The sequence below is a fragment of the Cherax quadricarinatus genome, chromosome 27 (genome assembly GCF_038502225.1).
Source record: "Cherax quadricarinatus isolate ZL_2023a chromosome 27, ASM3850222v1, whole genome shotgun sequence".
Classification (NCBI taxonomy): domain Eukaryota; kingdom Metazoa; phylum Arthropoda; class Malacostraca; order Decapoda; family Parastacidae; genus Cherax; species Cherax quadricarinatus.
This window is the reverse complement of record NC_091318.1, coordinates 19,128,469-19,154,636: the sequence shown is the minus strand read 5'-3', so window position 1 is coordinate 19,154,636 and position 26,168 is coordinate 19,128,469. Positions and strand designations below refer to the sequence as shown.

The 26,168-nt window shown below is 38.2% G+C and overlaps 1 protein-coding gene across 13 annotated transcripts in view; it reads left to right on the top strand.

Annotated features, from left to right (window-relative positions):
• cic (Putative transcription factor capicua) overlaps positions 1-26,168 on the top strand; it is a 653,343-nt gene that overhangs the window by 557,102 nt on the left and 70,073 nt on the right. For all 13 annotated transcript variants that reach the window (XM_070089069.1, XM_070089070.1, XM_070089072.1 and 10 more), the window contains exon 13: positions 7,609-8,561. In XM_070089069.1, the coding sequence (XP_069945170.1) occupies positions 7,609-8,561 (953 nt within the window). The remainder of the gene's footprint in view (positions 1-7,608; positions 8,562-26,168) is intronic.

The following is a 26,168-nucleotide window of genomic DNA, read 5'->3' as shown; positions in this document are numbered from 1 at the left end:
CTCTTTTATCCCCTTTGCCTTTATACAAAGGAACTATGCATGCTCTCTGCCAATCCCTAGGTACCTTACCCTCTTCCATACATTTATTAAATAATTGCACCAACCACTCCAAAACTATATCCCCACCTGCTTTTAACATTTCTATCTTTATCCCATCAATCCCGGCTGCCTTATCCCCTTTCATTTTACCTACTGCCTCACGAACTTCCCCCACACTCACAACTGGCTCTTCCTCACTCCTACAAGATGTTATTCCTCCTTGTCCTATACACGAAATCACAGCTTCCCTATCTTCATCAACATTTAACAATTCCTCAAAATATTCCCTCCATCTTCCCAATACCTCTAACTCTCCATTTAATAACTCTCCTCTCCTATTTTTAACTGACAAATCTATTTGTTCTCTAGGCTTTCTTAACTTGTTAATCTCACTCCAAAACTTTTTCTTATTTTCAGCAAAATTTGTTGATAACATCTCACCCACTCTCTCATTTGCTCTCTTTTTACATTGCTTCACCACTCTCTTAACCTCTCTCTTTTTCTCCATATACTCTTCCCTCCTTGCATCACTTCTACTTTGTAAAAACTTCTCATATGCTAACTTTTTCTCCCTTACTACTCTCTTTACATCATCATTCCACCAATCGCTCCTCTTCCCTCCTGCACCCACTTTCCTGTAACCACAAACTTCTGCTGAACACTCTAACAGTACATTTTTAAACCTACCCCATACCTCTTCGACCCCATTGCCTATGCTCTCATTAGCCCATCTATCCTCCAATAGCTGTTTATATCTTACCCTAACTGCCTCCTCTTTTAGTTTATAAACCTTCACCTCTCTCTTCCCTGATGCTTCTATTCTCCTTGTATCCCATATACCTTTTACTCTCAGTGTAGCTACAACTAGAAAGTGATCTGATATATCTGTGGCCCTTCACTAAATAATACCCTGCTCACACTCCAACAGAGCGTCAGGTCCCAGGTACCATTCGTCTCCATTCTCTCCTATCTAACACGCTCACTCACGCTTGCTGGAAGTCCAAGCCCCTCGCCCACAAAACCTCCTTTACCCCCTCTCTCCAACTCTTTCGAGGACGACCCCTACCCTGCCTTCCTTTCCCTATAGATTTATATGCTTTCCATGTCATTTTACTTTGATCCATTCTCTCTAAATGACCAAACCACCTCAACAACCCCTCTTCTGCCCTCTGACTAATACTTTTATTAACTCCACACCTTTTCCTAATTTCCACACTCCGAATTTTCTGCATAATATTTACACCACACACCTCCACTGCTTCCAGCCACCTCCTCGCTGCTGCATTTTCCACCCAAGCTTCACACCCATATAAGAGTGTTGGTACTACTATACTTTCATACATTACTTTCTTTGCCTCCATAGATAACGCTTTTTGACTCCACATATACCTCAATGCACCACTCACCTTTTTTCCCTCATCAATTCTATGATTAACCTCATCCTTCATAAATCCATCCGCCGACACGTCAACTCCCAAGTATCTGAAAATGTTCACTTCTTCCATACTCCTCCTCCCCAATTTGATATCCAATTTTTCTTTATCTAAATTATTTGATACCCTCATCACCTTACTCTTTTCTATGTTCACTTTCAACTTTCTACCTTTACACACATTCCCAAACTCATCCACTAACCTTTGCAATTTTTCTTTAGAATCTCCCATTAGCACATTATCATCAGCAAAAAGTAACTGTGTTAATTCCCATTTAGAACTTGATTCCCCAAAATTTAATCCCACCCCTCTCCCGAACACCCTAGCATTTACTTCTTTTACAACCCCATCTATAAATATATTAAACAACCATGGTGGCATTACACATCCCTGTCTAAGACCTACTTTTACCGGGAAGTATTCTCCCTCTCTTCTACACACCCTAACCTGAGCCTCACTATCCTCATAAAAACTCTTTACAGCATTTAGTAACTTACCACCTATTCCATATACTTGCAACATCTGCCACATGGCTCCTCTATCCACTCTATCATATGCCTTTTCTAAATCCATAAATGCAATAAAAACTTCCCTACCTTTATCTAAATACTTTTCACATATATGCTTCAATGTAAACACTTGATCTACACATCCCCTACCCACTCTGAAACCTCCTTGCTCATCCGCAATCCTACATTCTGTCTTACCTCTAATTCTTTCAATTATAACCCTACCGTACACTTTTCCTGGTATACTCAATAAACTTATTCCTCTATAATTTTTACAATCTCTTTTGTCCCCTTTCCCTTTATATTAAGGGACTATACATGCTCTCCGCCAATCCCTAGGTACCTTCCCCTCTTTCATACATTTATTAAACAAAAGTGCCAACCACTCCAACACTATATACCCCCCTACTTTTAACATTTCTGTCATGATCCCATCAGTTCCAGCTGCTTTACCCCCTTTCATTCTACGTAATGCCTCATGTACCTCCCCCACACTTACATTCTGCTCTTCTTCACTCCTAAAAGATGGTATACCTCCCTGACCAGTGCATGAAATTACCGCCTCCCTTTCTTCCTCAACATTTAAAAGTTCCTCAAAATATTCTCGCCATCTACCTAATACCTTCCTCTCCCCATCTACTAACTCCCCTACTCTGTTTTTAACTGACAAATCCATACTTTCCCTAGGCTTTCTTAACTTGTTTAACTCACTCCAAATTTTTTTTTTATTTTCATTAAAATTTCTTGACAGTGCCTCTCCCACTCTTTCATCTGCTCTCCTTTTGCACTCTCTCACCACTCTCTTCACCTTTCTTTTACTCTCCATATACTCTTCTCTTCTTATAACACTTCTGCTTTGTAAAAACCTCTCATAAACTAACTTTTTCTGTTTTATCACACCCTTTACTTCATCATTCCACTAATCACTCCTCTTTCCTCCTGCCCCCACCCTCCTACAACCACAAACTTCTGCCCCCACATTCTAATACTGCATTTTTAAAACTATTCCAACCCTCTTCAACCCTCCCCCCCCCCCCACTACTCATCTTTGCACTAGCCCACCTTTCTGCCAATAGTCGCTTATATCTCACCCGAACTTCCTCCTCCCTTTGTTTATACACTTTCACCTCCCTCTTACTTGTTGTTGCCACCTTCCTCTTTTTCCATCTACCTCTTACTCTAACTGTAGCTACAACTAAATAATGATCCGATATGTCAGTTGCCCCTCTATAAACGTGTACATCCTGGAGCCTACCCATCAACCTTTTATCCACCAATACATAATCTAACAAACTACTTTCATTACGTGCTACATCATACCTTGTATATTTATTTATCCTCTTTTTCATAAAATATGTATTACTTATTACCAAATCTCTTTCTACACATAGCTCAGTTAAAGGTTCCCCATTTACATTTACCCCTGGCACCCCAAATTTACCTACTACTCCCTCCATAACATTTTTACCCACTTTGGTATTGAAATCCCCAACCACCACCACTCTCACACTTGATTCAAAACTCCCCATGCATTCACTCAACATTTCCCAAAATCTGTCTTTCTCCTCTACACTTCTTTCTTCTCCAGGTGCATACACGCTTACTATAACCCACTTTTCACATCCAATCTTTATTTTACTCCACATAATCCTTGAATTAATACATTTATAGTCCCTCTTTTCCTGCCATAGCTTATCCTTCAACATTATTGCTACTCCTTCTTTAGCTCTAACTCTATTTGAAACCCCTGACCTAATCCCATTTATTCCTCTCCATTGAAACTCTCCCACCCCCTTCAGCTTTGTTTCACTTAAAGCCAGGACATCCAGCTTCTTCTCATTCATAACATCCACAATCATCTCTTTCTTATCATTTGCACATTCAGACTTCCCACTTTTACAGTTTTCTTCTTCTTATTCTTTTTAGTAATTAATTTTTTTTTTTTTTTTTTTTTTCAACAAGTCGGCCGTCTCCCACCGAGGCAGGGTGACCCAAAAAAGAAAGAAAATCCCCAAAAAGAAAATACTTTCATCATCATTCAACACTTTCACCACACTCGCACATTATCACTGTTTTTGCAGAGGTGCTCAGAATACAACAGTCTAGAAGCATACACATATAAAGATACACAACATATCCCTCCAAACTGCCAATATCCCAAACCCCTCCTTTAAAGTGCAGGCATTGTACTTCCCATTTCCAGGACTCAAGTCCGACTATATGAAAATAACCGGTTTCCCTGAATCCCTTCACTAAATATTACCCTGCTCACACTCCAACAGATCGTCAGGTCCCAAGTACCATTCGTCTCCATTCACTCCTATCTAACACGCTCACGCACGCTTGCTGGAAGTCCAAGCCCCTTACCCACAAAACCTCCTTTACCCCCTCTCTCCAACCCTTTCGAGGACGACCCCTACCCCGCCTTCCTTCCCCTATAGATTTATATGCTTTCCATGTCATTCTACTGTGATCCATTCTCTCTAAATGACCAAACCACCTCAACAACCCCTCTTCTGCCCTCTGACTAATACTTTTATTAACTCCACACCTTCTCCTAATTTCCACACTCCGAATTTTCTGCATAATATTTACACCACACATTGCCCTTAAACAGGACATCTCTGCTGCCTCCAACCGTCTCCTCGCTGCTGCATTTACCACCCAAGCTTCACACCCATATAAGAGTGTTGGTACTACTATACTTTCATACATTCCCTTCTTTGCCTCCATAGATAACGTTTTTTGACTCCACATATACCTCAACGCACCACTCACCTTTTTTCCCTCATCAATTCTATGATTAACCTCATCCTTCATAAATCCATCCGCCGACACGTCAACTCCCAAGTATCTGAAAACATTCACTTCTTCCATACTCCTCCTCCCCAATTTGATATCCAATTTTTCTTTATCTAAATCATTTGACACCCTCATCACCTTACTCTTTTCTATGTTCACTTTCAACTTTCTACCTTTACACACATTCCCAAACTCATCCACTAACCTTTGCAATTTTTCTTTAGAATCTCCCATAAGCACAGTATCATCAGCAAAAAGTAACTGTGTCAATTCCCATTTTGAATTTGATTCCCCATAATTTAATCCCACCCCTCTCCCAAACACCCTAGCATTTACTTCCTTTACAACCCCATCTATAAATATATTAAACAACCATGGTGACATTACACATCCCTGTCTAAGACCTACTTTTACTGGGAAGTAGTCTCCCTCTCTTCTACACACCCTAACCTGAGCCTCACTATCCTCATAAAAACTCTTTACAGCATTTAATAACTTACCACCTATTCCATATACTTGCAACATCTGCCACATTGCTCCTCTATCCACTCTATCATATGCCTTTTCTAAATCCATAAATGCAATAAAAACTTCCCTATCTTTATCTAAATACTGTTCACATATATGCTTCAATGTAAACACCTGATCTACACATCCCCTACCCACTCTAAAACCTCCTTGCTCATCCGCAATCCTACATTCTGTCTTACCTCTAATTCTTTCAATTATAACCCTACCGTACACTTTTCCTGGTATACTCAGTAAGCTTATTCCTCTATAATTTTTACAGTCTCTTTTGTCCCCTTTCCCTTTATATAAAGGGACTATACATGCTCTCTGCCAATCCCTAGGTACCTTCCCCTCTTTCATACATTTATTAAACAAAAGTACCAACCACTCCAACACTATATCCCCCCCTGCTTTTAACATTTCTGTCATGATCCCATCAGTTCCAGCTGCTTTACCCCCTTTCATTTTACGTAATGCCTCACGTACCTCCCCCACACTTACATTCTGCTCTTCTTCACTCCTAAAAGATGGTATACCTCCCTGACCAGTGCATGAAATTACTGCCTCTGTTTCTTCCTTAACATTTAAAAGTTCCTCAAAATATTCTCGCCATCTACCCAATACCTCCATCTCCCCATCTACTAACTCCCCTACTCTGTTTTTAACTGACAAATCCATATTTTCCCTAGGCTTTCTTAACTTGTTTAACTCACTCCAAAATTTTTTCTTATTTTCATTAAAATTTCTTGACAATGCCTCTCCCACTCTATCATCTGCTCTCCTTTTGCACTCTCTCACCACTCTCTTTACCTTTCTTTTACTCTCCATATACTCTGCTCTTCTTATAACACTTCTGCTTTGTAAAAACCTCTCATAAGCTACCTTTTTCTCTTTTATCACACCCTTTACTTCATCATTCCACCAATCACTCCTCTTTCCTCCTGCCCCCACCCTCCTATAACCACAAACTTCTGCCCCACATTCTAATACTGCATTTTTAAAACTATTCCAACCCTCTTCAACCCCCCCACTACTCATCTTTGCACTAGCCCACCTTTCTGCCAATAGTCGCTTATATCTCACCCGAACTTCCTCCTCCCTTAGTTTATACACTTTCACCTCCCTCTTACTTGTTGTTGCCACCTTCCTCTTTTCCCATCTACCTCTTACTCTAACTGTAGCTACAACTAAATAATGATCCGATATATCAGTTGCCCCTCTATAAACATGTACATCCTGGAGCCTACCCATCAACCTTTTATCCACCAATACATAATCTAATAAACTACTTTCATTACGTGCTACATCATACCTTGTATATTTATTTATCCTCTTTTTCATAAAATATGTATTACTTATTACCAAATTTCTTTCTACACATAGCTCAATTAAAGGCTCCCCATTTACATTTACCCCTGGCACCCCAAATTTACCTACTACTCCCTCCATAACATTTTTACCCACTTTAGCATTAAAATCCCCAACCACCATTACTCTCACATTTGATTCAAAACTCCCCACGCATTCACTCAACATTTCCCAAAATCTCTCTCTCTCCTCTACACTTCTCTCTTCTCCAGGTGCATACACGCTTATTATAACCCACTTTTCACATCCAATCTTTATTTTACTCCACATAATCCTTGAATTAATACATTTATAGTCCCTCTTTTCCTGCCATAGCTTATCCTTCAACATTATTGCTACTCCTTCTTTAGCTCTAACTCTATTTGAAACCCCTGACCTAATCCCATTTATTCCTCTCCACTGAAACTCTCCCACCCCCTTCAACTTTGTTTCACTTAAAGCCAGGACATCCAGCTTCTTCTCATTCATAACATCCACAATCATCTCTTTCTTATCATCCGCACAACATCCACGCACATTCAGACTTCCCACTTTGACAATTGTATTTACATTAATTCTTATGGGAAATATTATTTCGGTTTTAGGCTATTTTGGTTTTAGGTTGACCTTCTGGAACATTATGGCTGATAACTGAGTGTCCACTGTATAAAGAAATACATACACAGGCATAAAATCTCCATGGGGAAGTATAACAGAATTCTTCCTCCTTAAGCCACACATATCATAAGATGTGACTAAAATGCCAGGAGCAAGGGACTAGTAACCCCTTCTCTTCTATATATTACCAAATTTAAAAAGAGACTTTCATTTTTCTTTTTAGGTAACCCTGCCTTAGTGGGATATGGCTGGTTTGTTGAAAATAAAAAGGCATAAAAAACTTATTTACCCTAAGAGAAAGTTTGGTAACTTGAGGAAATATTTAATGTTTTAATTTGATCTTTCCGCAGGTCCATGCCTCCTTCTCCCAAAGTTCGGAATGTTAGTGAGAATAATATGATGCAACAAGAGGGTGACAAGGTGACAGTTTCTACTAGCAGCCATGGAGCAAACATCAAAATTATCAGCAATGTCTCCTCCCCAGCTGGACAGAAGACAGTCATGAAGACCAACCAAATTAAGTCTTTCCATAACCTCACTGTGACTACACAAGAAAGAAAACCCGTCTTGGTGGACACACCCATCAGCTTACGCACAAACAAAAATGATAGCAATAAGTGTAACTTGGGTGGCATTGGTGGCACTTCTGTCACATTGCCAGCTGGAACACAGATGATTCCAAGCAGCAGTCAACAAGCCTTCCATACTGGAATTATCACATCAACTTCTGGCACTACCACAACATCAGTTGGAACCATTCCAAAGGCTGCCATTCTTATGTCTCCTGGGCATTATACTTTATTGAATACAGGAGTTAAAGGTAGTACTTTGGTGGCCCCAGGTGGCACCTCTCCTATGCACGTTACAAATGTAGTAGTAAAAACAACCCCAGCTACTTCTGTAGGCTCCCAGCCAGGCATCAACAAGGTAGTTTCTGCAGGTTCAGGTCAACCTACTCATGTGCAGTACCTTGTACCATCTGTTACGCCTGATGGTAAATTGATACTACCCAGCAACTTGTTGGTGTCCACAGACCCATCTGCCAAACAACTCACCGTCACTCCTGTTTCATCGGCAACTAGTATGAGAATGGTTCCGTCCACTGTTGTGACAACAACAGATCCAGGGGGTGTAATCAAGCCAATCACTATGGCAGGTGTTACCAAGACTACCGTTGCATCACAGACTCAGGGGATGGTGTTGTTCTCAGGCCCCCGACAAGGAATCGCATCTGTTGGACCTCAAATTGGAGTTAGTCAAGCAGTCTCCCTCGCACAGTCACCGTACCAGGCCCTGTCTGCTGGTATGTCAACTGGATGAGACAAATGCATGAATATTTTTAATGAAGGATTATTTATATACACTTTTATCTCAAATAATTTAAATAATTTTTATTTGTATATATGTATTACTGTGCAAAAGTCTTTAGTCAACTTAATATATTTTTTGTATTTTGAAATATTGGATTGTAAAAAGCAAGAAACTGCTTTAGAATAATTAATAGATTTTAGCAGAATTAAAAAGAAAAATATTGAAACACATAGTGTGCCATTTTCATTCATAAGTGCCTGCAAGACTTAATATTATAGTCATTAAATTTTCACACATCTAGATTAACCCTCCCCCCCCCACCTCCCACCCCACCCCACCCCTACCTCTCAGTGTAGTGTATCTGGTGAATGAGGCTCTCTTGATTCAAGAATTGGACTGCTCTTCCTTTCTTGAATTGAACCTGATTGCTCCCATTCCTCAGGTTAAGTGTTTTATCATAATATTGCAGAAGCACTCCTCAAAACCTGCTTCTGAATTTAGCTTTTTATTTGTAAATATCAAAATATCTTCACACTTGTTTAATAATAAGATGGCTTTATTGGGGCTATTCTTAAATTTAGCACTCTTCTCAGTGTGTTGGCAACATATTCTAATACAGTAATACTGACAGTGTTATATTCATCATTGCTCTGCAGAAAATTTTATCCTTGCTAACAGGCTGTATTTCAGTGGTAGTAGCTTGACAAACAAGAAGGCTTATTTTGATTGCATCTATCTTTCCTCCAGTTCTCATTAACAAACACTCATGATGAAGTAATAGTCTTAAACCTGAGTAAAGCTTCCATCATTCACTGTTGTAGGCTTGAGACATTTCCATGTTCTTTTCAGTTCCTTGTGCACACTGCTTCCAGAAATTTTCCAACTTTGATTATTCAGATTAATTGGCTTTGCATCGTTGTTCTTGAATCCAGCTTTGTAATTACTGCAGCTATTTGTAAATGCATGAATAGAGTTATGGCATCCCATCCTCATTGATTAGTTTACTGTATAATTTCATACCCCTTTACTGTCCAGACCCATGGAATTAATATTACTCTGTGTCCACTTTTTAAAAAAAATAAAAAATATTTTTTCTTACGGAATGGTAGATAATGTATTTTCGAAGGTAACGGCACCAAAAGTATGAAATTTGATGGAAAAATTACAGAATTACGCAGGTGCAAATTTAGTGATCCGGGTGCAATATACACATCAGCGATTTTACCCAGTTTGAGTCCTATTTTAAGCCAATTTCATTGCTCCATTCGATCAGATTCTTAGCCATTTTGCTATTATACCTTCCATACTATTGACTGAGCACAAGAAATTGTTCATGCAACTATTACAGCTACCCTATAAAGTGCACAGAACTTGGAAATTTGGCTAATTTTACACTAAATTAAAAAAATACCAATTTAAAAATAAAGTTCAAAATAAACAAAACACCATTTTATCTGTGCATTAATCACATCCCCAGGGCTCTCCTATATTACACTTGCCTTACATTTTGAATTCATAATCACACAAAATGATTGGTTATGATTTACAGTGCCCAATAATGGAATCAAACCCATTAAAAACCCATAAAACAGACCAGGGGAGCCATACTTGTTATGAGGAAAATTGTCAAAAATTGATTATATTCACTACTTTGAGTCTAATTTCAAGCTACTTCTGAACCCGAAACCAACCAAAATCATCCCTATTTCAGTAGTATGTCTTCCATTCTATCAAATGATACCAAGAAACAACCCATCAAACTATTAAAACCATCCTAGAAAACACCTCAGTCTCTAACCCTTTCAGTGGCCATCACACAGAACAACACCATTGAAGCCAGGGGTCTCTTGTGTAGTATTACATCATAAACTCAGCTAACTCAGAAGTTGTGAGCAGTAAGTTTTGGCCTAGATATCAAAGAATGAGTCTGTGTTAAATGTGCACCATATATTTTTTTTCTTTCTCCAACAAGTCAGCCGTCTCCCACTGAGGCAGGGTGACCCAAAAAGAAAGAAAACCCCCAAAAAGAAAATACTTTCAACATCATTAAACACTTTCACCCCACTCATACATAATCACTGTTTTTGCAGAGGCCCCCAGATACAACAGTTTAGAAGCATATATAAAGATATATAACATCCCTCCAAACTGCCAATATCCCAAACCCCTCCTTTAAAGTGCAGGCATTGTACTTCCCATTTCCAGTACTCAAGTCCGGCTATACAGAAATAACCGGTTTCCCTGAATCCCTTCACTAAATATTACCTTTCTCACATTCCAACAGCTTGTCAGGTTCCAAAAACCATTCATCTCCATTCACTCCCATCTAACACACTCACGCACACTTGTTGGAAGTCCAAGCCTCTCGTCCACATAACCTTTACTCCCTCCCTCCCAACCTTTTCGAGGACGACCCCTACCCCCTCCTTCCTCCCCCTACTGATTTATACGCTCTCCAAGTCATTCTACTATGATCCATTCTCTCTAAATGACCAAACACCTCAACAACCCCTCTTCAGCCCTCTGACTAATACTTTTAGTAACTCCACACCCTCTAATTTCCACACTCCGAATTCTCTGCATAATATTTATACCACACATTGCCCTTAGACAGGACATCTCCACTGCCTTCAGCCGCCTCCTCGCTGCAAGATTCACACCCATATAGGAGTGTTGGTACCACTATACTTTCATACATTCCCTTCTTTGCCTCCATAGATAACGTTTTTTGTCTCCACATATACCTCAATGCACCATTCACATTTTTTCCTCCATCAATTCTGTGGTTAACCTCATCCTTCATAAACACATCCTCTGACACGTCAACTCCCAAATATCTGAAAACATTCACTTCTTCCATACTCCCTGTCTCCAATGTGATATCCAATTTTTCTTTATCTAAATCATTTGATACCCTCATCACCTTACTCTTATGTATGTACACTTTCAACTTTCTACCTTTACACACACTCCCAAACTCATCCACTAACCTTTGCAACTTTTCTTTAGAATCTCCCGTAAGCACATTATCATCAGCAAAAAGTAACTGTGTCAACTCCCATTTTATATTTGATTCCCCATAATTTAATCCCACCCCTCTCCCCAACACCCTAGCATTTGCTTCTTTTACAACCCCATCTATAGATATATTAAACAACCATGGTGACATTACACATCTCTGTCTAAGACTTACTTTTATTGGGAAGTAATCTCCCTCTCTTCTACACACCCAAACCTGAGCCTCACTATCCTCATAAAAACTCCTTACAGCATTTAGTATAAAAGAAATCCTGCCCCACGCAGTGCAAGATGGGAAAAACCGTGCCCGTGTACGTATATATAGTTTAAATTTGCAACTTTGAGGTCTTTTCATGGATGGTTTTTATAGATTTATTGGTGTTTCTTGGTATCATTTGATAGAATTGAAGGCATACTACTGAAAAAGAGATGATTTTGATGGGTTTCTGTATTTGAGGTAGCTAGAAATTGAGCTCAAAGTAGCGAAAATATTAAATTTTTGCTGAAATTCCCGAGTAAACGGTCAAATATTTAGGTGATTGTAGTATTTACTATCTCTTTTACCATTTCAATATTCCTTAGTGCTATTTATGAATGTTTTTCCTAGTGTCTGTTTGGTATAATTTGTTCCTCTAATCACTTGAGACTTGTAGTTTTTCCTGTTGATGCTAACAAATTTTCTATATAATTTTTTCATCTATTGGTGGTAGGTGGCATGTTTTTATTCCCTGGCCTTGCTTACATATTTAAGCACGAACGTTTGTTTTTGCTATCTGTTCTCTAAATTCACTCTGGCCCAGTGTACTTCATACTTTTGAATCAAAGATTTGGGACATCTGACTTTTATAATGTCTTATTAATATTAACAGCATAATGGTTGCCTTTCTTAACTGAGGTGGTCATAAGGTACTGCCCATACTGTTTATGGATTTTATTTGGTTTATACTTTATCAAACCATAAACTAGTACAGTATCTTATATTTTAAAACTTCTTGAAGGTCATGAAGATCCTGAAACTCTAATCTAACAACACCTGTGACATTGATTATTGAAGTATTTGTAGATGTGTATAATTTTTTATTGTCTGCTGAAATGTTGGATGTTATAAAATAGCCATTATGAAGAAAAAATAATGCTGGCTATTTAAGGCACAACAAACAAGAGGACATGGATGAAAGCTGCACACCTAGCTGAATCACAGATATCAGGAAGCATTTCTTCAACATAAAAATGGTAAAGAAATGGAATGATCTAGACAGTAATACAGTAGGGTAGACTCTATATTGGGGTTTAAACATAAATATGATAAAGTTAAGTTTCATCTGATAGTCAAACAGTAAGATGTAGGCTAAAGAGCAGACTCGTATATTGTAGGTATTTACATAAGACTTTTGCACAGTATGAATGTGGTTTGTATGTACATATTTTGCCATATATATGAACTTTTTTTTCTACATTGTAGCTTCGACACCGTGATTTTCCTCGTGAATTATTTTCTGAGGATGGCCAGTAAATAAAAATCTTCCAGGCACTCATGTTTAACCCTATAGCATTCTAGCATCCCTTAATGAACTTTTAGTTTTTTGGTGTGTTTGCAAATTTCCTGAGGCCAATAATAGTGTAGGATATGCTTGATGTTAGGTAAAGGCAAAACTTTTTGTTATATCAAGACCAATCAGAGTCCCAGACTGGCTGGGAAGAGCATATACAGAGCAGTTTTCAATTATCTTGACATAGTGCATTTTGCGCCAAAGTGCTTCTCATATTGAGGACCACCACACCTAACGTAATGGAGGAAAATTCGTTAAAATTTTGCACAACATGGCTAAAAGGTTATACAGTGGACCCCCGTGAATTCGCAGTTCCGAATTTGCGGCTTCAGTAATTCGCAGATTTTTCCTTGGAACCTAGCGAATTCGTGGAATTTCTTTTTGGCTTTTTTCATGGCAATATATAATTTATATAAGAAAATAAAATTTAATAATTTTGTAGCATGAATATTAACATAAACTGAGCAAAATTTCCATTTAAATATGTATAATACTTTACTAAATTAAATTGTTACCGTATATTTACCATACATATACCAAAGAAAACAGGGTTGCATGAATTACAGTATACCAAAGAAAATGGGCTTGCATAAATTACAGTACATATGGGGGTAACATCGGTGTTTTACAATCTAGCATTGTGGGAGACATAGCAGTACAGTACTGTATATGGGTTTATCTTTTTTTTATGGGTGATGTATGAAGCTGAGTTTGAAATGAAATTAAAGTATTTTGGGGGCATATTTAGGGTTTAAACTATAGAACAGGCATTTATAAGCATTTTTTTAACCGTGTCCAGAATTTGCGGTTTTCCAAATTCATGGGTGATCTTGGAACGTAACCTCTGCGAATTTGGGGGGGGCTACTGTACTTGGTGCTGATATAGAGGAATGTTGTGTAAAATGTGCCAGAGAAATCATAAGTCCCGTAATGGCTTAATGAAATGTTTTGAGATGTTTTCCATTATTTTTTTTTAATAAACGACAGATTGCCAATGTATGTTAGGTGGTAAAAGTATTAATTATACACAGTGTTTACGAAAGGTACATTGAAATGGTTATAAAATTGATTTTTTTTTTTAAATTTGCATCAAAATAAGGAATTAATGTTACAGAACAGTTATACTTGCTGTTGCTGGAAAGTTACAAAGCAGTTGGTGGAGCCCATTAGAGAGCAGATATATCAGTATCTGCAAGAATATGAAATTAAGCAGGCCATCCAGACTCACTGAAGGATCAGTCAGTATCTTTCACCAAATACTGTATCAAGAAAGGACAGAGTCCTATGTTGCCCTCAGACAATATTGCCCTGAGGTACAACATTGCTTTGTACCATTGTTTAATCTTCCAGGATTTGAAACAGACCTGCAAATTATGCACCACGTGTAAAAATATCCTTTGTTCTAAGTGGATGTGCCAGGCATGCAAAGTCACGCACTGCCTCTCAGACAACAGAAACTGCTGCCTCATACCCTTCCATTGACAGCAAGTATAATTGTTCATTAATATAAATTCTCTTTGTTGGTATCTATAGCTAGTTTAGTTACTTGACTCCAATTTACAGTCATTTACAAATTTTAAAAATCTATTTTTGTAAAAGCTTGAAATTTTTTTGAGAAATGTTCAAGAACAAAGTATCATAGAAAGAACTAAATATTTAACCCTTAAACTGTCCAGACGTAGATCTACGTTTTTTCGACATTTGAAAGTATGTAAAAAAAGTAGATCTTTTCTTTTTTTTACATTTGAAAAAGTGTAAAAAAACTTTGATCTACGTTTTTTTTTTTTTGTTATATTTGAAAATATGTAAATAAAACATAAATCTACTTTTGGAGCACTACGCATGTGAACGTAGATCTGCTTGGACAGTTTAATGGTTAATTGTGAAAAGGATTTGAAAATCCTTCTATGAGATCTAGCATGGAATGCTATAGGGTTTCATACATTTTTCTAGCCTGTTCTATTTCTCTTCTGCTATCATGCCTTCTGTCTTGTATGTACAGTAATCCTCCACCTTCACCTTCTGTAACATTCTGTACCTATCACTTTAATCTCTATACAGTGGACCCTCGAGTTTCATAAGCCTCACACTTTTAAATTTTGCCTTTCGTAATGTTTTTTCGTCAAAGTATAGCCTTGCGGTTAGTATTTTGGCTCACCATTCATCCCTCATCTGGAACGCGTATGAGTGACCTCCCAGTGTCCGCGCCACACAAAGGCGCCCCATTCACCACTACCAGTCAGTGTCATTGTTTATTGATGGGTGAACATCACTGCACGCGTCTGTATGATACATATCATAATATTCCATTCTTTTTTGTGCTTGCAACTTCTAATAAGCCACCATGGATCCAAAGAAAGCTTGTAGTGCCAGCCCATTGGTAAAGAATGTGAGAAACATGATAGAATTCAAGAAAGAAAGAAATTGCAAAATATGAAAGTGGAATGCGTGTGGCCCATCTTGCCAAGATGTATGGGAAGCTCCCATACAACCATCGCTTCCATTGTGGTGAAGAAAAAGGAAATCAAGGAAGCTGTTGCAAAAGGGGTAAATATGCTCACAAAAAAGAGATCACAAATACTTGAAGATGTTGAGAATTTGTTGGTGTGGATCAACCAAAAATAGTTAGCAGGAGATAGTGTTATGCAGTTGATAATTTGTGAAAAGGCAAGGCATTTGCATTCTGATCTCGTAAAGAAAATGCCTGGAACAAGTGCTGATATTAGTGAATTTAAGGCCAGCAAAGGCTGGTTTGAGAGATTTAAGAAGCGTAGTGGCATACACAGTGTGGTAAGGCATGGCGAGGCTGCCAGTTGTGACAAATATGCAGCTGAGAAATTTGTGCTGGAATTCAAGGACTGTGTAGAGGCTGAAGGATTCGTCCCCCAACAAGTGTTCAATTGTGACGAAACAGGCCTCTTTTTGAAAGAAAATGCCAAAGAGGACCTACATCACGCAGGAGGAAAAGGCTCTCCCAGGACACAAGCCTATGAAAGACAGGCTAACTCTCATGTTCTGTGATAATGCTAGTGGGGATTTCAAAGTGAAGCTTTTACTGGTGTATCACTCTGAAAATCCCGGAGTGTTCAAGAAACACAGTGTCGCCAAAAGTAAATTGTGTGTGATGTGGAAGGCTAACAGTAAGGCATGGGTCACGAGGGAAACTTTCCTTGATTGGTTCAATGAAGTGTTTGGCCCGAGTGTGAAGAAATACCTCCTGGAAAAAAAAAATTGCCACTCAAGTGCCTCCTGCTCATCCTCGAGACTTGGATGACCAAATGGTGGAGGAGTTTAGTTTCATCACAGTGAAGTTCTTGCCCCTTAACCCTTTGAGGGTTTTCGTCGTACTAGTACGTTTTACGCGTAGGGGTTTTTGACGTACTAGTACTCATAAATTCTAGCGGCCTCAAATCTAGTGGGAGAAAGCTGGTAGGCCTTCATATGAAAGAATGGGTCTATGTGGTCAGTGTGCACAGTCTAAAAAAAATCCTGCAGCACACAGTGCATAATGAGAAAAAAAAAACTTTGACCATTTTTTTTTAATAAATCAGCGACTTTGCAGTGTATTTTCGTATGGTATTTATTGTTGTATTCTAGTTTTCTTGGTCTCATTTTATAGAATGGAAGACATATTACAGAAATTGAGATGATTTTGACTGGTTTTACAAAGAAAGGTGCCTTGAAATTGAGCTCAAAGTAGCAGAAATGTTCGATTTTTACCAAACTTCAAAAGTAAACAAATCGTGCCAAGCGTGCAATACACGTCAACTGGTGAGTCTAATATTCTTTCACAAGTGCACAAATAATATTTATACCATTTTTTACACTAATGCAGTAGTCTGCATAACAGTAAATCTTATATTTTTTGTGAAAATAAAAATTCAAAGTGGAAAGCAAAAGAATATAAGAGGGGACTTGAGACATGACTAATGACTAGAGGAAATGTCATTTTAGTGCCAGGAATGTCTTTCTTGTTTATTCTGGACCCTATTCCGAAATTGGCATCTTTTGAAATTTGTGTGAAATTGGCAAAATTGCTAAATTCTGACCACTGTACTGGATAGTTGAATTTCATAAATGAGTGGTTTCTTGCATCCATTCGATAGAAAAAATGGAGTTCTAGCGAAATATTCATGTTTTTTGTCGACTAGTACAGTGAAATTGGCCGAAAATGGGGCTCAAAGTGGGCAAAATCGCCGATGCGTAAACATCGCCGAGACCGCTAACTTTGCGAGAGCATAATTCCGTAAGTTTTCTATCAAATTTCAAACTTTTGGTGTCTTTATGATCGGGAAAAGATTCTCTATCTTTTCATAAGAGAAAATAATTTTTTTTTTTTTTTAAATTTGGCCGACCCTGAGAACGAGTTTCGGAGAGGGCCTGTCGACCCTCAAAGGGTTAATACCACTCCTCACATCCAGCCAATGGACCAGCAGATCATTTCAAACTTCAAAAAACTCTACATCAAAGCAATGTTTCAAAGGTGCTTTGATGTGACCTCAGACACTCAGTTGACCCTAAGAGAGTTCTGGAAAGATCACTTCAATATCCTCCATTACATAGGCCTTATAGATAAGGCTTGGCAGGGAGTGACTTCCAGGACGATGAACTCTGCTTGGAGAAAATTGTGACCAGATTGTGTCCTCAACAAAGATTTTGAAGGGTTTGAGACTGACCCTGACAACCCTATGCCAGTTGTGCAATCTAGTGTGGCATAGGGGAATTCCATGGGGTTGGATGTGAGTGGCCAGGATGTGGAAGAGTTGGTGGAGGACCACAGTCAAGAGCTAACCACTGAAGAGCTGCAAGACCTTCATCTATAACAGCAACAGAGCACAGCTAAGGAAATTGCTTCAGAGGAGGAGGAAGACAGATGGAAGAAGGTGCCTTCTTCAAAGGTTAAGGACATTTGCGCAAAGTGGAGTGAGGTGCAAATGTTTATGGAGGAACATCACCCTGACAAAGCTGTTGCAAGCCGTGTTGGCATCATGTACAATGACAATGTCTTGTCCCATTTGAAGCAAATTTTAAAGAGACACCAGAAACAGAGCAATCTGGAACAATTTTTTGAGTGACGGGTCTAGTGACTCTCAAGCTGGTCTTAGTGGCATTACAAAACAAAGAAGGGAAGTAACCCTGGATAAGGACTTGTTACCTAAAGTCTTTATGGAAGGGGATTCCCCTTCCAAACAAAAGCGTAACTTCTCCATCCTCTCCTCTCCTCATGTCTTCCATTCACCAACAACAGTCTTCAGTAAAGGTAGGTTTGATGTTAATTTTGTTTTATACTTGATGTCTCATTGTTTTCTGTATGTAAATCTATATTTAATGTAAAAAAAAAAATATTTTTATGTTAATACTTTTGGGTGTCTGGAACGGATTAATTTGATTTACGTACATTATTTTCATATAGTCGGACTTGAGTCCTGGAAATGGGAAATACAATGCCTGCACTTTAAAGGAGGGGTTTGGGATATTGGCAGTTTGGAGGGATATGTTGTGTATCTTTATACGTATATGCTTCTAAACTGTTGTATTCTGAGCACCTCTGCAAAAGCAGTGATAATGTGTGAGTGTGGTGAAAGTGTTGAATGATGATGAAAGTATTTTCTTTTTGGGGATTTTCTTTCTTTTTTGGGTCACCCTGCCTCGGTGGGAGACGGCCGACTTGTTGAAAAAAAAAAAAAAATTATTTCATATGGGGAAAGTGGTTTCACCATTCATAAATTTCAACTTTCGTCACACACTCTGGAACGGATTAATTACGAAATTCGAGGGTCCACGGTATACATAAATTTAAATTTATCACTATGGCTTCTGGAACCCACAAATTTCCAGTATTGTGGGGGCCCCTCCAAATCAATATTTGCTGTTAATATTGTCCACAGAAGATTAACAATATCATAATCTGGTAAATATAAAAATTTAAACCCTTTATCACCTGTCATGCAGGGTGGGGATATAGTTTTGGAGTGGTTGGTGCAATTATTTAATAAATGTATGGAAGAGGGTAAGGTACCTAGGGATTGGCAGAGAGCATGCATAGTTCCTTTGTATAAAGGCAAAGGGGATAAAAGAGAGTGCAAAAATTATAGGGGGATAAGTCTGTTGAGTGTACCTGGTAAAGTGTATGGTAGAGTTATAATTGAAAGAATTAAGAGTAAGACGGAGAATAGGATAGCAGATGAACAAGGAGGCTTTAGGAAAGGTAGGGGGTGTGTGGACCAGGTGTTTACAGTGAAACATATAAGTGAACAGTATTTAGATAAGGCTAAAGAGGTCTTTGTGGCATTTATGGATTTGGAAAAGGCGTATGACAGGGTGGATAGGGGGGCAATGTGGCAGATGTTGCAAGTGTATGGTGTAGGAGGTAGGTTACTGAAAGCAGTGAAGAGTTTTTACGAGGATAGTGAGGCTCAAGTTAGAGTATGTAGGAAAGAGGGAAATTATTTCCCAGTAAAAGTAGGCCTTAGACAAGGATGTGTGATGTCACCGTGGTTGTTTAATATATTTATAGATGGGGTTGTAAGAGAAGTAAATGCGAGGGTCTTGGCAAGAGGCGTGGAGTTAAAAGATAAAGAATCACACACAAAGTGGGAGTTGTCACAGCTGCTCTTTGCTGATGACACTGTGCTCTTGGGAGATTCTGAAGAGAAGTTGCAGAGATTGGTGGATGAATTTGGTAGGGTGTGCAAAAGAAGAAAATTAAAGGTGAATACAGGAAAGAGTAAGGTTATGAGGATAACAAAAAGATTAGGTGATGAAAGATTGAATATCAGATTGGAGGGAGAGAGTATGGAGGAGGTGAACGTATTCAGATATTTGGGAGTGGACGTGTCAGCGGATGGGTCTATGAAAGATGAGGTGAATCATAGAATTGATGAGGGAAAAAGAGTGAGTGGTGCACTTAGGAGTCTGTGGAGACAAAGAACTTTGTCCTTGGAGGCAAAGAGGGGAATGTATGAGAGTATAGTTTTACCAACGCTCTTATATGGGTGTGAAGCGTGGGTGATGAATGTTGCAGCGAGGAGAAGGCTGGAGGCAGTGGAGATGTCATGTCTGAGGGCAATGTGTGGTGTGAATATAATGCAGAGAATTCGTAGTTTGGAAGTTAGGAGGAGGTGCGGGATTACCAAAACTGTTGTCCAGAGGGCTGAGGAAGGGTTGTTGAGGTGGTTCGGACATGTAGAGAGAATGGAGCGAAACAGAATGACTTCAAGAGTGTATCAGTCTGTAGTGGAAGGAAGGCGGGGTAGGGGTCGGCCTAGGAAGGGTTGGAGGGAGGGGGTAAAGGAGGTTTTGTGTGCGAGGGGCTTGGACTTCCAGCAGGCATGCGTGAGCGTGTTTGATAGGAGTGAATGGAGACAAATGGTTTTTAATACTTGACGTGCTGTTGGAGTGTGAGCAAAGTAACATTTATGAAGGGATTCAGGGAAACCGGCAGGCCGGACTTGAGTCCTGGAGATGGGAAGTACAGTGCCTGCACTCTGAAGGAGGGGTGTTAATGTTGCAGTTTAAAAACTGTAGTGTAAAGCACCCTTCTGGCAAGACAGTGATGGAGTGAATGATGGTGAAAGTTTTTCTTTTTCGGGCCACCCTGCCTTGGTGGGAATCGGCCGGTGTGATAATAAAAAATAAAAAAAATGCAGGGGTTAAAAATATTAACATGGACTAACAGCTAGAGCTGTTAATTAGGTTAATTAGGTAATTGCAGAAGTGCATCAGCATGTTGTTGTACAGTATTCATAGGAGGCTCTTAATCTGTAGGGGTCCAACTAGTCACATTCTGCTGCCTTGTACAGTTTACCCAAATTCAATGAGCCACAAGAAAAGTCACAGTAGGTATTAATTCATAGTTCGTTTCCATAATTTTTTTTAACACGGCCGTCTCCCATCGAGGCAGGGTGACCCAAAGAAAGAAACACTTTCACCATTATTCGAAAACTTTCACCATCATTCACACACAATCACTGTGTTTGCAGAGGCTCACAGATACAATAGTTTAGATGTCACTCCAAACAGCCAATATCCCAAACCCCTCATTTAAAGTGCAGGCATTGTACTTCCCACCTCTAGTACTAAAGTCCGGCTAGCCGGTTTCCCAGAATCCCTTCACAAAATATTACCCTGCTCACACTCCAACAGCTTGTCAGGCCCCAAAAACCATGTGTTTCCATTCACTCCATTCACTTTTGGACTAACTTTTTCATTGTCCAGATCCCTGAAATTAATATTATTCTCAGTGTCCACTTTAAATAAAAAAATTCTTCTGATATGGTATAGAATTTTTTCTGAAGGTAATGACAGTAATAGTACTAAATTTGATGGAAAACTTACTGAATTACTGTGGCACAAAGTTAATAGTCACTCCAATTTACGTTTCAGCGATTTTGCCCTCTTTTGAGTCCAATTTTAAGGTAATTGCATTGCTCCATTTGATGAAATTCTTAGCAATTTTGCTTGTATGCCTTCTGTTCTATTGATTGAACACAATAAACCATGTATTCAGTTATTTCAACTGCCGTACGAAGTGCACAGAATTCGGTAATTTGGTCAGTTTTAAGCAGAATAAAGAACAATTTGAATTTTTTTTTATTTTTAAAACTGAGCAAAATTAACAATGTAAACATTCCTGGCACTAAAACATTTCCTCTGTTCATTAACCCTTTGAGGGTCCGTGTTTTTTAAAGCTGTATTTCCAATTTCTTGGTCTCGTTTGATAGAATGGAAGATATATTACAGATATATTACAGATTGGTTTTAGTAATGGAAAGGGGTTGAAACTGAGCTCAAAATAGCAGAAATGTTAAATTTTTGCCAATGTTTAAGAGTAAACAAGTGATCCCACACGTCTAATACACGCCAGCTGGTGGGTCTAATATATGTTCACAAATGTGGTGATATTATTTATACCATTATTACAGTATTGCATAACAGTAAATCTTCTATTTTTTTGTTTGAATAAAAATTCATTATGTGAATAAAAATTCAAAATGGAATTCATTTGTAAAGCCTGAAAACATAACTAATGAACAGAGGAAATCTTAGTTTAGTTCCAGGAATGCCTGCATTGTTTATTCTGGACCCTATTTTGAAATTAGAATATTTTGAACTTTGCATTAACCCTTTCAGGGTCCCCAGGCCCTCTCCCTGACTTGTTCTCAGGGTTGCCCAAATTTAAAAAAAAATGATTTTTTCTTATGAAAAGATAGAGAATCCTTTCCCGATCATAGTGACACCAAAAGTATGAAATTTGATGGAAAACTTACGGAACTATACTCTCGCGAAGTTAGCAGTCTCGACAGTGTTTACGCATCGGCGATTTTGCCCACTTTGAGTCGTATTTTTGGCCAATTCCAGTTTACTAGTCAACAAAAATCATAACTATTTCGCTAGAACTCCATTTTTTCTATCGATTGAGTACAAGAAACCACCCATTTACCAATTTCAACTATCCAGTACAGTGGTCAGAATTTAGCAATTTTGCCAATTTCACACAAATTTCAAAAGATGCCAATTTCCAAATAGGGTCCAGAATAAACAAGAAAGACATTCCTGGCACTAAAATAACATTTCCTCTGTTCATTAGTCACGTCCCCACGTCCCTCTTATATTCTTTTGCTTTCCACTTTGAATTTTTATTCTCAAAAAAATAGAAGATTTACTGTTATGCAGACTACTGCATTAGTGTAGAAATGGTTTAAATAATATCGGCGCACTTGTGAAAGAATATTAGACTCACCAGTTGACGTGTATTGGACGCTTAGCATGATTTGTTTACTTTTGAACTTTGGTAAAAATCGAACATTTCTGCTACTTTGAGCTCAAATTCAAGGTACTTTTCATCGTAAAACCAGTCAAAATCATCTCAATTTTTGTAATATATCTCCCATTCTATAAAATGAAACCAGGAAAACTAGAATACAACTATAAATACCATACGAAAATGCAGTGCAAAGTCACTGTTTTAATCCAAAAAACACTGTCAAATTTCTTTTTTCTCATTACGCACTGTGTGCTGCAGGATTTCTTTTATACTGCACACACTGACCACATAGACCAATTCTTTCATATGTAAGCCTACCAGCTTTCTCTCACTAGATTTGAGGGCGCTAGAATTTAGGCGTACTAGTACGTCAAAAACCCTGGTGCGTAAGCCATACTAGTTCGTCCGAAACCCTGAAAGGGTTAAATTGGCCAAATTACCAATTTCCGATCACTTTATTTTGTAGTTGAAACAGTTGACTTGGCAATTTCTTGTGCTCATTTGATAGAATATACGTAATACTAATGGAATAGCTAAGAATTTGGTCGACTGGAGTAATATAATTGACCTAAAAATAGGAGTCAAAGTCGGCAAAATTGCCGATGCATAAATACAGTGGACCCCCGACATTTGATGCATTTTAACACAAATTTCGCCTCGACATTCGATGGAAAACCCAACCTTCGATACGATTCATACGAGACGTGTCCACGTGTGGCCTGAACTGTCCCGTGTGTGCCAGTGTTTACAGCCAGTGTGCGCGCATCTAAGGATACATTCGGTACAATCCATATTATCCATATTATCACTGTTTTTGGTGCTTGTTTCTGCAAAAAAAGCCACCATGGGCCCCAAGAAAGCTTCTAGTGCCAACCCTGTGGTAAAAAGGGTGAGAATTAGTATGGAAATTAAGAAAGATTTTGAAGGGTTTGGGGCTAACCCTGAGAAGCCTATGCCAGTTGTGGAATCCATTGTGCCTACTTCAAAGGTTAAGGAAATGTGTGCAAAGTGAGTTGAACTGCAAACCTTTATGGATGAAAATCACCCTAACACAGCTATTGCAAGCCGTGTTGGTGACTATTTCAATGACAATGTTATGGCCCATTTTAGACAAATCTTAAAGGAATGGCAACAGAGGCCCAGTGACTCTCAACCTGGTCCAAGTGGCATTAAAAGAAGAAGGGAAGTAACCCCAGAAAAGGACATGCTACCTCAAGTCCTAATGGAAGGGGATTCCCCTTCTAAACAGTAACAACTTCGACACTCCCCTCCTCCCATTCCATCAATCGTCACCAGATCTTCATTAATACTTAAACGGTCCAAATAGATCGTCATTCAAATCCGTACTGCTCCAAAAGTAGATCTATGTTTTTTTTTACATATTTTCAAATATAACAAAAAAAAATGTAAATAAAAGTTTTTTTTACACATTTTCAAATGTAAAAAAATAAAGATGATGTACATTTTCTTACATACTTTCAAATGTCGAAGAAACGTATACTATATACGTTTGGACCGTTTAAGTGTTAAAGGTAAGTGTCAATTATTCTATTGTTATTATTCTATTGTTATTGTTGTTATTGTAATTATTCTATTGCATTAAACTTAATATTTCATGTGGTAAAATTTTTTTTTTTTCATACTTTTGGGTGTCTTGCACGGATTAATTTGATTTCCATGATTTCTTGTGGGGAAAATTAATTCGACTTCGATATTTTCGACATTCGATGAGCTCTCAGGAATGGATTAGTATCGAATGTCGGGGGTCCACCGTATCGCTGACACATCAAAATTCGCAAGAACATAATTTCGTCAGTTTTCCATCAAATTTTGTACTTTTTGTTTTATTACCTCCAGAAAAGGATTCTCTACCATTTCACAAGAAAAAATAACAAAATTATTTTTTGAAAATTCTTGGACACTGGTGTGCACTTTGAAATTTGGCCTTTGGACCCTGAAAGGGTTAATCACATCCCCAGACCTCTCCTATATTACACTTGAGTTCCACTTTGAATTCTTAATCACACAAAATAGAAGATTTATCTATTTTCTCAGATAAAATATAACCAGGAATTATTGGTCATGGTTTACAGTGTCCCAATAATTGAATCAGACCTATTAAAAACCCATAAAAGAGATGGGAGATATAGCAGGGCTGTGCCCATCTTCATGAATATGGGCAAAAATCGAATAATTCCACTATGAGCTCAATTTCAAGCTACTTCCCATTCTGAAACCAATCAAAAATCATCTTTATTTCAGTAGTATGTCTTCAATTCTATCAAATGATACCAAGAAACAGCCAGTAAGTCCATAAAAACCATCTGGGAAAATCTCAAAGTTGCTGTTTTAACTATACACATGGTCAGAGTTTTTGTTTTTCCCATCTTGCACCACATGGGGTGGGATTTTTTTTTTTAAACTTTGTACACTCACTACATTCTCTGATATCTAGGCCAAATTTTCCACTTACAGCTTATCTTAGCAAGCTGAGCTCATGACGTAGAACTACATGAAGGACCATGACCCTTGTCGGTTTAGCACTTTATTTCATTATAATAATACATGAAGGACCTTGGCCTCGGTGACATAGTTGTAAGTGACAGCAACTGAAAGGGTTAAATATATTTGTAAAACATAATTAATTTTTGGTACTGTATATCATAAGCAGTGAGAATTAAAGAGAGCCAACACCTGCATATGGTACTATTTGAGTAATAGAACTTTACAATATCCATACAAGCACTGTGCTCAGACTTGGCATTTTCCTCACAATAAGATTGAAACAGCTGCTTGTACTACTACTCTTATGTGCCAACTGTCATTGCTGTGTATGACAGAAACTGTTAATTTATAGAATGGGCAGAATTCAAACCCATTATAAACTAGCCCTAAAACTAATAGGTAAATGCTGTAACCACTTTTCCTTTCTAACCTAATAAGATTCATTAATTTACACTAGGAGTGCTAGCATAGGTCCCAGTGACCACTGGCCTGCTTGTTTAACCCTTAAATGGTCCAAACGTATATATACGTTTTTTCAACATCTGAAAGTATGTAAAAAAATGTAGATCTTCTTTTTTGTTTTACATTTGAAAACGTGTAAAAAAACTTTTATCTACATTTTTTTTTGTTACATTTGAAAATATGTTAAAAAAAGTAGATCTACTTTTGTAGCACTACGAATTTGAACGTCGATTTGTTTGGACCGTTTAGGGGTTAAGGACTGAATTGCCATTGGTTTGAATTCTGCTCATTCTACATG